At 41.5% G+C, this 13,238-nt stretch overlaps 1 protein-coding gene across 7 annotated transcripts in view; it reads left to right on the top strand.

Moving 5' to 3' along the window:
- The window catches only part of ptpra (protein tyrosine phosphatase receptor type A), a 313,384-nt gene that overhangs the window by 242,917 nt on the left and 57,229 nt on the right, over window positions 1-13,238 (top strand). For all 7 annotated transcript variants that reach the window (XM_043700933.2, XM_043701012.2, XM_043700779.2 and 4 more), the window contains one exon: window positions 11,056-11,191. In XM_043700933.2, coding sequence (XP_043556868.1) covers window positions 11,056-11,191 — 136 coding nt within the window. The remainder of the gene's footprint in view (window positions 1-11,055; window positions 11,192-13,238) is intronic.

Below are 13,238 nucleotides of genomic sequence, written 5' to 3'. Positions count from 1 at the left end.
ACATAAGTCTTAGCTGGTTCTTTATGTTTCTGAACTGCTATCTATATGATTCTGGTACCAATTCATAAGCACTTAAAATAAGCACTTTTCATAATCTCTTGACCCCTCATCTGACAGCACAGCAAATACCTCATTAATCTCCAGCATCTGCAGTCCTCACTTTCACCTGGTACGCGAATTAGAGTCGAGAGTGTAGTGCTGGAAAAGCACAGCAGGTCAGGCAGCATTCGAGGAGCATGAAAATTGACATTTCAGGCAAAAGCCCTTCATCTGCTTACCAGTTTAGTCTGAACTAGTCTGACCCCCAAGTCCTCCGACCACTCCATCTGCCTAGCCAATTTTTCAAATGAAATAAAGAAGGCTTCATCTTTCTCATCAAAATGTGGTAGAGTTTTGTCATATTTGTATATGTCATTACCTTCTCTTTAAATCTCCATCCTGTTAACTTGACTTTGCTGACTAAGTCACAACTTCTCAAGTTCAAATTCTCTCTCTTTTTCTCTTTCCCTTTCTTCTCCCTCTCTCTGTTTGCTCAGCTAATAACCTTCTGTCTTTTTTTTCTCTCTCTTCTCTCTCTTCCCCCCCCCCCCCCTTATCTCTTGCCTCTCTTTCTCTTTATCTTCTAACACCATTTTCCTCAATTGTAATTTAAGTTTTTCAACCTCTACTGCACTTGTCTGTTTCTCTGACACATAAGTGTTTGAATAATTCCCTTACAACTTCTGCTTTACTTTTGTCCTTGGTTAAACCCAATTCTAACCTCTTTGCCAATTCTAAGAGTGTGGACTTTTCTTTCTAAACGTTCTTGGCAAATTTGGGTATCATTTTCAAACCTCAGAACCTCTTCAACAATTTTAAGAGCCTATTTCTCTCACTTTTAGTTTAGCCACCCACAAGTAACCGAAATTAAACAAATTCTCTCCGCGTTTTATTTAAAGATCTAGGACACTAAGTGTTTAAATCTACTGGGCTTTTTCAATAGCCCGAATCTGTCCAAATCACAGTCTGGATCAGTCTAAACCTGTCCAAATCGTTGACCTGAGCTCCCAAAGTGTTACGACATGGGATAAACCCCTCTGCTAATTTAAACCAAACACACAGAAAAGCTCACATCGCCTTGTAATCTATAAAGTATGAGTGACAAGAAACTACCAAGTCCCACTGTTTAAGAAATATTAACTATTTATTCTTTAACTCTAAGAAAAAAAAATCAAACAATAGCTTTGTCTGAATGATTTATCTCCTCCCACTCCACAACAATATACTTATCTGATAAAACCCTTCGATTACGTTTTACAAAAAATTCAAATTTCAAAGCCAGATTTTTTGGGTCTTCTTTCAGTCTTCTGCACAGATTTCTATGAACAGGTACCTTTTGGAGAGCGATTCTGCGGCCATCTCTTTTTGTTGGTGTTCTTTGCCGTTCTGGCTAACTGTTCACAATGCCTGATTTTTATACCACAAAACATTAGATTGTCTCATTGATTTGATGTTGTCAAAACAGTAAAATTCAAATTTGATTGTATTTTGGTATCCTAGGGCATAATTTAAACTGGCCAAATTTGAATTTGTCGTGTACCATAGCAACTCCGCTCGATCTGTTTGTTTCACAGCCAAACATTATATTTTTAAAATTTTTGAGCACACTTTGTGCTTATTAAGTCCTTGCCAGCTTTCACACTCTCTTAAAGTAACAGTATATGCCTACGTCTTCATAACAAAATGCAACAAGATTTCAACAATATCCAGGTTTGGGCTGACCATGTGGCAAGTAGCATTCATGCCACACAAATGCCAGGAAATGGCTATCATCAATAAGAGAAAAATCTAACCACAGCCCTTTGACATTCAATAGTGTTACCATCAATGATTCCCCACTGTCAAAATCCTGGAGGTTACCATGGACCAGAAATTCAGTTGGACTCGCCAAACAAACACAGTGGCTATAGGAGCAAGTCAGAGGCTAGGAATACTGCAGCAAATAACTCACCACTGTCTCTCCAAAGCCTGTCCATCATCTGAGGCACAGATTAGGAGTGTGATGGAATAAACCCCATTTGCCTGGAAAGATGCAGTTCCAACAACACTCAAGAAGCTTGATACCATTCAGGACAAAGCAGTGTATTTGATTGGCACCACATCCACAAACATCCACTCCCTCCACCACTAATCCACAGTAGCAGTAGGTTGTATTATCTACACGATGCTCTGCAGAAATTCACCAAAGATCCTCAAATAGCACCTTCCAAATCTCCAACGACATACGTCTAGAAGAACAAGGGCAGCAGATACATGGGAGCACTGCCACCTGCAAGTTCCCCTCCAAGCCACTCTCTATCCTGACTTGGATAAGTGTTCCTCCACTGTCATTGGGTCAATATCCTGGAAATGTATGCATTTATGTATAGCCATGGATTGTAGCAATTCAAAAAGACAACTCACCAGCACCCTAAGGACAATTAGGATTGGGCAATAAATGCTTCCCAGCCAACGATGCCCACATCACACAAATGCATTAAAAAAAAATTTAGTATAAGAGAAATAAATTCTTGTTTGGTTGTATTGGAGTTTGGACCATATGTGGAGTAGTGTGTGCACGTTTTGTCATCTTACCTCTGAAAAAATGTTATTCCCATAGAGGAAGCACAGCAGAGGTTCACTGGAAGCACAACGAAGGTTCAGCAGACTTGTTCCTAGAATGATGGAATTTGAGGAATAAGGTGATTTGAGGAATAAGGTGATTGAATTGAAATGTGCAAACAAGTTAAAGGGACAAGCAAGGTGAATACAGGATCTATGTTTTCTATGGTTAGGAAGTTGAGAGCCATGAGCATAATTTAAAACTAAGAGGGCTGCCACTTCAGTCTGAGATCAGGATTATTTTTACTTGGATAGTTGTGAACATCAAAGAGTTTCCCATCCAGACCCATTCCTCTATCCTATTACTCAACATTTTCCCGACCAATGCACCCAACCTAAACATCCCTGAACACTATGGGCAATTTAGTTTGGCCAATTCACCTAATCTACATATCTTTGGACTGTGGGCAGAACCCCACACAGACACTGGGAGAATGTGCAAATTCCACACAGTTACCCGACACTGGGACTGTGAGGCAGCAGTACTAACCACTGATCCACCTTGCCACCTATAACTGTTCGATCAGACATGTTTATTTTGAATGGCGGGGCAGGCTTGATGGATGAATGGCTTGCTCCTGTTCTTTGTTCCTAAGGTGACTGACCTCTGTCAACCACAGCTATATTCCTTGGACAAAGTGTGTTTCCAACCTGTGTAAGGTTTGAGTCAATTAAAATATAACTCCCTACAATCTACATTACAGCAATGATTACTTTTCTAAAACAGTTTGGCTGTACAGCACTTCGAGATTTCAGATGTTACGAAGAGCTATATAAATTCAAATCCTTCTCTCCCTCTTTATCGTGTTCACTGATATATCTTGTTCTTGTTGACTTAAATTGTCTTTAGTTACCCCAATGTGTCTCAATTTCACACAAAATCCTTGTGTTTAAATCTTCCATAGATTCCTTTTCTGTCGTCTGTCCAGCCAGAGTCTTCCCCTATTTTCTGAATTTTGGTTTTATAATCATGGCCTTTTGTATCCTTCCTCCCTTTACTCCACCATTCATCACTATGCCTTCAGCCATTTAGATTCCATGATCAGAATTTGTCACGTTGAACATTTCAAATTATCCATTTCCCCGTATCCTGAAAGTTCTTCCACAATACCCACTATGTTAACAAAGAATAATCTCCCCTCCTAATAGATACATGTCTGATTGTGCCCTTTCTCTTCGATTACACTTCAGTATGGGGGGAGATTATTTCTATGCTATCATTCCAGGCTATTAATCCAGATACCCAGGTGATGTTCTGGTGTCTTGGATTGAAAACCCATCACGATGGTAGATAGTGGAATTTCAATTCATTAAATAATTAAAAATAAGAGTTTAGAGATGAGCATAAAACTATTCTCTTTAGATTAGATTACTTACAGTGTGGAAACAGGCCCTTCGGCCCAACAAGTCCACACCGCCCCGCCGAAGCGCAACCCACCCATACCCTTACCTAACACTGCGGGCAATTTAGCATAGCCAATTCACCTGACCTGCATATCCTTGGACTGTGGGAGGAAACCAGAGCACCCGGAAGAAACCCACGCAGACACGGGGAGAACGTGCAAACTCCACACAGTCAGTCGCCTGAGGTGGGAATTGAACCCGGGTCTTTGGCACTGTGAGGCAGCAGTGCTAACCACTGTGCCACCGTGCCGCCCAATCTTCAAAATCAAGCATCTGTCTGGTTCAATAATGATCTTTCATAGAACATAGCACAGGAAAATGACCCGCCATGTCTGCAGCAACAATCATGCCATTCTAAACTAATTCCACCAACCTGCACATGGTCCGTATCCCTCTATTCCTTGCCTCTTCATTTGACTATCTAAATGCCTCTTAAACATTGCGACCATATTTGGGTCTACCACCTCCTCTGGCAGCCACATTCCAGGCACCTACCACGCTCTCTGTGAAAACCTTGCCTCACACAACTTTAAATTTTCCCCCTCACTTTAAACATGTGCCACTATCTGATCTCACCCTGGCAAAAAGACTCCCACAATCTACCGCATCCATGTCTCTCATAATTTTATGTATTTCTATCAGGCTGTCCCTCAGCCTCCAGCGCTCAAACAAAAACAATCCGAGTTTGTCAAACCTCTGCTTATAGCTAATGCACTTCATTCTGGGCAACATCCTGGTAAACCTCTTCTATACCCTCTCCAAAACATCCACAACCTTCCTCTCTTGTGTGGTGACCAGAACTACACACAGGTCTCCAAAGTGGCCTAACTAAAGCTTTATACAGCTGTAACATGACTTGCCAACTTTTATACTCAATGCCCTGAGTAACAAGGCAAACATGTGCCTTCTTTGTAACATTATCCATTTGATTGCCACTTCCACAGAGCTATGGACTTGCATCCCAAAATCCTGACATATATCAATGCACCTTAGGGTCCTGCCATTTACTAATACTTTCTTCTTGCATTTGACCTTCCAGAATTCATCACCTCATCTGTCGATTCTTCTCCCAACTTTGCAACTGATCCTGCTATATGATTTGACAGCTGTCCTCACTATGCACAACACCTTCAGTTTTCATGTTGTCTGCAAACTTACTAATCAGATCACCTACATTTTTATCCAAGTCATTTATGTATTGCAAAAGAACAGAGGTCCTTGCACTGAGCCACCACTGATCACAGACCTACAGTCAGAAAAACAGCCCTTCACAACTACCCTCTGTCGCAATGACCAAGCCAGTTTTACGTTCAACTGACTAAATTACCATGGATCCCATCTGACATAATTTCCTGGACCAGCCTACAATGAGGGATCATGTCAAATGCTGCAGTAAAGTCCATGTAGACAACATGCCTGTCCTCTTCAATCTTTGTCACTTCCTCAAAAAAAACTCAAATCTGAGAGACAAAAACTTGCCCGTGTAACGCCATGCAGACCATCCCTGAGAAGCCCATTCTTTTCCAAACTTGAATAAATCCTGTCCTTAAGAATCTTCTCCGATAATTTTCCTACCACTGATGTTAGGTTCACTGGCTCATCGTTTCCTAGATTATCCCTATTGCCCTTTTGAATAGAGGAAGAACATTGGCTATTCTTCAATCTTCTGGAACCTCGTCTGTGGCTACAGAGGATACAAAGATCTCTGTTAAGGTCCCAGCAACTTCTTCCCTTGCCTCCCTCAGTGGACTGGGATAGATCCATCAGGCCCTGGGGTCTTAAATATCTTAATGTTTTTCAAGGTACCCAACACAATCTCTGAAATAATTCCTTGGAGGCTGATATCCTGTCACCAAGTCTCCCTTTATTTATACATGCATAATACTTGACACTGATTCAGCTCCCTCAGAGCCAGCTCTGAGTGAACACAAATCTGACAATCCTATATATATCTGTCAGCCAAAGCTCCCTGATTAGACCAGGTTAACAGATGCACTTAGGGAACTCATTCTATGAGATGCACCTGGCTGACCTCGTTACAATCACTACATCCTTTTCCCTCTAAGTCCAGGAAAGTTATTTTTCTTGTAGCCTCTCCTGGCACGTTTTGCTGACTCTGACTCAGCTTCTGATCCAGGCAACCTGTACTGAACCATAGCCTGCCTCTTGCGCTCTGAGCGACTTGAAAGAAATTCTTCCTCTTGTACAGGCAGTAAAGACATTAAGTCTGGGACATCTGCCATGTCAGTCTCAGACTCCGAGGTTTCTTCGATGCTAGATGGAGTGGGTGAACCCATAGGTTCCTGCAGCCTTTCCAACTGTTCTGAGGGGCTGGGTATGTTTTGCTCCTGCCTTGTTTGCGACTTTGCAGCTTTCATGTGGTCCACCTGCTTGTTCAAGACCACCTCACCTACCCAAACTTTGTATATCTCAAGACCTCACTTCACATTGACCATGTCTCTTCCACATGCAGGGCTTTTTTTTGTGGTTTCGTCACCAAACTTCATCTCCTAAAGTAAACTATCTCTCTCACTTCAAGGAGTCTTGTGTCTGGCACTGGCATTCCTGATGCTGTTTCACCCTCACCCCAACATTTGGAAAGATCAGATTTAGCTTGATGCAGAGTCCTCTCCCCATTAGCTGGAGATATTAGTGTAGCTACATGAGGGATGATGTGATAATCAAATCATGTTTTGTTTTCTGCAGGAAATGCTTTCAGACTGCCCATTTTTACTTGGAAGATTGGTTCTGATTTGAATCTTGCTAAACAATTTAACTATTCCAAGGCAAATGTAGGTGGACTTTCCAGGGTGTGCACTCTCCTGGATTACAGCCTATGAGTTCTCTTACTCACTTCAGGCTTATTGAGATTTTTTTGCTGTTTTGAATGCACATACCAGAAGCAACTAGAATGGCTTGCTGGCCCAGATCCTGGAGAAAATGTTAACCATTTGGCCAAGGCTTGGCTTTGATTTGGGAATTTTGCTGTGGGCCAATCTACAGTCTCTCCCTTCAGGATATATCCTGAATGAGGCTATGTAGTTGCCGTTACTCAAGCGGTGTCCCCAAACTCAGTTGGTCTGGCGAAGGTGTCCACTTCCATCTGCATAATCTGTAACTCATATGCTCCCTTTGCCACATTTTCTAGTGACAAAGCCAGTTGTAGTGCCTGTTTGAAGTCCGGTTGGGCTTCAGCTAGTAGGCACTTTTGCATGGTTACATCATTAATTCCACATACCAAACAGTCTCTCAGCGTCTTATTCAGGGTTAAACCAAATTCATATGCCTCTGCCCGTTGTCTTAATCTCATCAAAAGTCCTGACTCAGATTCCCCTGGTTCTCAAACTGCTGAGTAAAACCGATAGTGTCTCAGAGTTAGAGAATACTTGGGATCGTAATATTGCTTCACTAAGTCCATCAGCTCTTGAAAAGTTTTCTATTTGGTTCCTCAGGAAATGTTAGACTCCTAATAACCAAAAAAGCTGTGGGTTCACAAGCTGTCAGGAAAATTACTCATTGCCCCAATGTCATTTGCTTGGAACAAATAACACCTTTTTTCCACATACTTAGACCAGTCTTTAACAGCAGGATTAAAAGGGTCATGCTCCCCAAATAATGAAAGATGCCATAAATGCTTACCCGAACTCAGTCACTCTTTATTTACACGTACTTAGTATTTGACACTGCTCCGGCATCCTCAGAGCCAGTTTTCAGAGTAAACAGAACCGCTGACACTCCTGCTCTAATCCATCGGCCGGGACCCCTGATTGGACCAGGTTAATAACCTCAATCAGGACCTCATATTCTATGAAGTCCACTTGGCTGACCTTGTTGCAATCACTACAACCACCTTCTTTATATTGACATGCCGTAGCATACCAACATACCTATCCCTAATTTTAGCATCAGCCATTTCCCCCTGCTCAGTGAATACCAATACAAAGTATTCATTAAAGATCTCACCCACTTCTTCTGGCTCCATGCATAAATTCCCATATTTGACCTTTAGTGGGCCTACCCTTTCCCCAGCTACCATCTTGCTTCTAATATACGTTTTTTTTTTAAAAATGCATCGGAAATCTCCTTAATTTCATTTTGTCTTTTTGCCCTCACAATTCCTTGTTTAAGTTCTTCCCTACTTTCATTATACTCAAGAAACTTGTCTGATTTCAGTTTCCTAATTCTTTCATATGGTTTCTTTGACATTTTGATTTAAACTGTCAATATTTCTTTGTTCCCAAATCTTCCATCCTCACAGGAACTTGCTGATTCTGAACTCTGATCAAATGGCCTTTAAAAGATTCTGACATGTCAGATATGGATTTACCTTCTAACAACATCCCCCAAACTCATTTCTCCAGTTCTTACCCATCACTGTTGTAATTAGCCTACCCACAATTTAGCACTTTCTCCTGAAGACCAGTCTTATGCTTATCCATATGATCACTGTGCCCAAAATACTCCCACACTGAAACTTCAGTCATCTGGCCAGGCTCATTCCCAAATACAAAGTCTATTACACCCCTTCCCTACATGGACTATCTGTGTATTGTCTTTGCTGAACATTTACCTGATCTAGTCTTCATGTGACTAGATTCTTAATGTAGCTTAGTCTAAAATAGCTTAGACTAAAATAGCTTAGTCACTCGATTGTGACAATTGCTAGAAAGTCTCAAAAAAAGAAATGAAACTTGATGTCATCAGTATCACCTGGTATTGACATAGGCACCAGAAACGATAATGGCAGAAATAGCCCTGTCACCCTGAAAAGTCCTCCAAACTAATAACTAGAGGCTAGTGCCAGCATTGGGAGGGCTGTCTGTCAGACCAGTCAAGAAAAAGCATGACAGTCATATTCATGGAATCATATTTGATAGACAATGTCTTAGAAACCACCATCACCATTCCGAGATATGTCCTATCGCAAAGCAGGACAGACCCAGCATTGCTGATAGCACAATGCTATACACTCGGAGGAAGTTGCCCTGGAAGTCCTCAGTGAAGTCACATAACATCATGAAGTCACATGGCATTACTGTGCTAAATGGGACAGAGTTCGAAAAAATATGTGCGTCCATGAGGCTCTGTGGCCATCAGCAGCAACTGAAACATACTCCAACACAATCTGCAGCCTCATGGCCTGGCATATGCCCCACTCTACCATTGCCATCAAGGCAGGTGTTCACCCTGTTTCAATGAAGTGGGCATGTCAGGAGCAGCACCAAGCATACTTAAAAATGAGGTAATGATGAAGGGCCTATTCCTGAAACATCAATTCTCTTGTTCCTTGGATGCTGCCTGACCTGCTGTGCTTTTCCAGCACCACACTTTTCAACTCTGATCTCCAGTATCTGCACTCCTCACTTTCTCCTTAATCATGAAGTGTCACCCTGGTGGAGCTGCAAAGCAAGATTATCATCTTGCTCAACCAAAAAGGAAATAACAGAAAATGTTCATAAAAATGCTGATCGTTGATGTAAGACCGACTAATTGTTGATGTAAGGGTAGCATGGTGGCTCAGTGGTTAGCCTCACAGAGCCAGGGTCCCAGGTTCGATTCCAGCCTTGGGCAACTGTCTGTGTGGAGTTTGCACATTCTCCCTATGTCTGCGTGGGTTTCCTCCGGGTACACCGGTTTCCTCACATATTCCAAAGATGTGCAGGTCAGGTGTATTGGCTATGCTAAATAGTTGTTAGGTGCATTAGTCAGAGGGGGGTGGATTACTCTTCGAAGGGTTGGTGTGGACTTGTTGGGCCGAAGGGCCTGTTTCCACACTGTAGGGAATCTAATATAATCTAATCAACTGATATTAGACCATTCAGTCTGCTCCGCCATTCAATTGTGACCAAAACGTTTCTCAACCCCATTCACCTGCTTTCTCCCCATAACATTTGATCCCCAAGAACCTATCTCAGTCTTAAATATACTCAATAACTTAGCCTCCACAGCCTTCTGTGGCAACGAATTCCATTATATTCATCAGTCTCTGGCGAAAGAAGTTTCTCCTTATTTCCATTTTAAAAGGACTTCCCTTTACTTTAAGGCTGTGCCCTCATTTCTGAGTCTCTCCTACTAATGGAAACATCTTCCCAACATCTACTCTGTCCAGGCCGTTCAGTATACTGCATGGTTTAATTACATCCCCTCTCCCATCCTTCTAAACTCCATCATGTTTAGACCTGGTGTCCTCAACCATTCCTCATATGTTAAGCTTTTCATTCCTGGGGCCATTCTCGTGAACTTTCTCTGAACACACTCCAGGGCCGGTACATCCTTCCTGAGATATGGGGCCTAAAACTGTGCACAATACACCAAATGTGGTCTGACCGGAGTCTTTTAGAGCCAAAATGATAAATATGATAAATAACGTCATGAAAGCTAAACCAAAAATCCAAACAGAACTTTTAAAAATGTTCATAAAAATACTAATTGTTGGTCTGATAAATATCATCATGGAAGAGTACAGTCACCTTTGTAGAATCAATATTCATTCGTACCAGCAAGTCTTTGCCAACTTCAGAATGACACCTCAACTAATACCAAACTTTGTTTGCTCCCAAAGAAAATCATTAACTATTGAAATTATAATCTACAAGGTAGATCACGTCAGGTTCTGGGCATAATTCTGCAATGGAATAACCATTTTGATGTCTAGACAAAGAATACAGAGAGAAATAATTCAGATACTTCCATGGCTGTTAAGAATTTGACTTGAATTTTTAAAAACTTTGGCTTTTTGAGAAAAGGCTGGATCTGTACAAATTGTCATGACTTTCTCCAAAAAGAAACTGGTTAAATAAAGGGAAATGTGCTACCTTTACCCAGGTTTTCCGATATTTGACTTGAGTTCAGTTCAGTGCCACTCTTCGCTGCTGTTTGAAATTGCTTAGCAAGCCTGCACTCCAAGAGATGGCTGTTGAGTTCTGCACTGATAACATTTGCAATACTTTTTCATAAAAATCACTCCTTTGCATTATTTTCCAACTTAATGTGTTTTTTTGTAATTTTCAGTGCTGGTGTTGGACGTACAGGCACTTTTATTGTCATTGATGCCATGCTGGACATGATGCATGCAGAGAGGAAAGTGGATGTGTTTGGATTTGTGTCACGGATTCGAGCTCAGCGATGTCAAATGGTGCAGACAGATGTAAGTGTGAGGTATTTCTATAATAACACAGATAGTGTGTTCTCTTCCTTTTTGCTGCTCTTCGCCTGCTAGTCAACAGCGCTTGCAAATTTGGGGAAGTGTTGTCGACTGAGCTTTAGTGAGTTGCTGTAGTGCATCTTTTTTATGATACATTCTGCTACCAATGAATGTTGGTGGTAGAGGGATTGAATGTTCCAAGTGACAGATATGGCCCGGATTAAGCAGTTGCTTTCTTCTGGGTGCTGGTGAGCTTCTTGAGTGTTGTTAAAGTGACACTCATCCAGGTAAGTAAAGAGTATTCAGTCAGGTTCTTGACTTGTGTTTTGTAGATGGCAGACGAAGCACAAGGGGAACTGTGCACCTCAGAATTCTCAGCCTTGTTGTCATGCTTTTGCAGACATGTATTTATATAGGTCATTCATTAGCATTCTGGTCAGTGGTGTCCCTGAGAAGTGTTTGGTGGTGTTACAAAAAGTATGCCTTGCAATAAGGGAAAAGGGATGTGATGGATACTAAAAAATTAACAAAGAGGAGGTACAGGAATTTGGCTTGTTAGTCAGTTCTATCATTCAGTGAGATCACGGTTGTATTGATAGTTCTGATTTTCCTACCTTTTCCCCCAAACCCTTGATTCCCTTTCTGATTAGAATTCTATCTCAGTCTTGAACAACCTAGCCACGAAATATCTCTGTAGTGAAATGGGCAGCAAATGCTGGCAAAGTGATGCCCGTATTCTATAAATGAATACAAAAGAATTCCATAGGTTCTGTACTCTCAGTGAAAAAAATTCTCCTCATCTTTGTCTTAGATGCACAACCTTTTATTTTAAGATATACCATCTAGTCCCACAGGAGGTACACATTTACCCCACCGTGCTTCAATGAAAATGTTTCAATGAAAACATACTCTCTTTTTCCTATGTTTCCAATGAGTACGTGCCCCTACTCAACCTCTCCTCATCAAAAAATCTGTCTATACCCAAAATAACCTAGTCAACCTTCTCTGGACAGCCTCCAATGCCAGTATATCTTTCCTTAGGTAAATGGACTAAACTCTTGACAATATTTCGGCTGTGGTATAACTAGTGCCATATATAATGTTAGCAAGAACTCCCTATTTTTATGCCACGTTCACTTTGAAATAAAGGCCATTGTTCTATTTGCTTTCCATGTTACTTGCTGAATTTGGATACTTGCGTTTTGTGATTCTTGCACAAAGGTGCGCAAATCCCTTGCTGCAATCTTTCCCCAATTAAGTAATATTCAGCTTTTCAAAACTTACTGCCAAAGTGTGTATCCTCACATTTCCCCTCGTAATATTCCAACTCCCAAAATTTTCCCACTTACCTAGTATGTCTATCTTCCTCTGGAGTTTCTTTGAGTCATCCTCAATACTTGATAATACATTCACTTCCACCATCTAAGTCATTAATATATTTTGTAAGTAATTATGGCCCAGCCCAGATCCTTGTGGCACTCCATTAGGTACAAGTTTAAGGAGGGTTTAAACTAGTTTGGCAAGGGGATGGGAGCCAGAGCTACATATCTGAGAGGGGAGTAGTTATAGATGGAGCAGTGACAGGATGCAGTGAATCTATCAGGAAGGTTTTTCACGTGATGAAACAAAGGGATCGGTTAAAATGTGTCTGCTTTAACACAAGGAGTGTCAGAAATAAGAGGGATGAACTTAGAGCATGGATCGGTACTTGGGACTAGAATGTTGTGGCCGTAACGGAGACGTGCGTTTCACAGGGGCAGGAAAGATTGCTAGATGTTCCAGGGTTTAGAACATTTAAAAGGAACCGGGAGGGTGGAAAAAGAGGAGGGGGTGTAGCATTGCTAATCAGAGAGTGCATCACAGCTACAGAAACGAAGGTTGTTGAGGAAGGTTTGTCTACTGAGTCAGTATGGGTGGAAGTTAGGAACAGCAAGGGAGCAACCATCTCATTGGGGGTTTCTACAGACTCCCTAATAACAGTAGGGAGATTGAATAACTCATAGGCCAGGAAACTTAGAAAAATGCCATTGTAACAGGGTTGTTGTTATGG

Source organism: Chiloscyllium plagiosum, unplaced genomic scaffold, assembly GCF_037043375.1.
Source record: "Chiloscyllium plagiosum isolate Xiang-an unplaced genomic scaffold, Cpla_swu_hap1 HiC_scaffold_1, whole genome shotgun sequence".
Taxonomy (NCBI): Eukaryota; Metazoa; Chordata; class Chondrichthyes; order Orectolobiformes; family Hemiscylliidae; genus Chiloscyllium; species Chiloscyllium plagiosum.
Note: the sequence above shows the minus strand (reverse complement) of the source record. Positions and strands in the feature narration are given on the sequence as shown.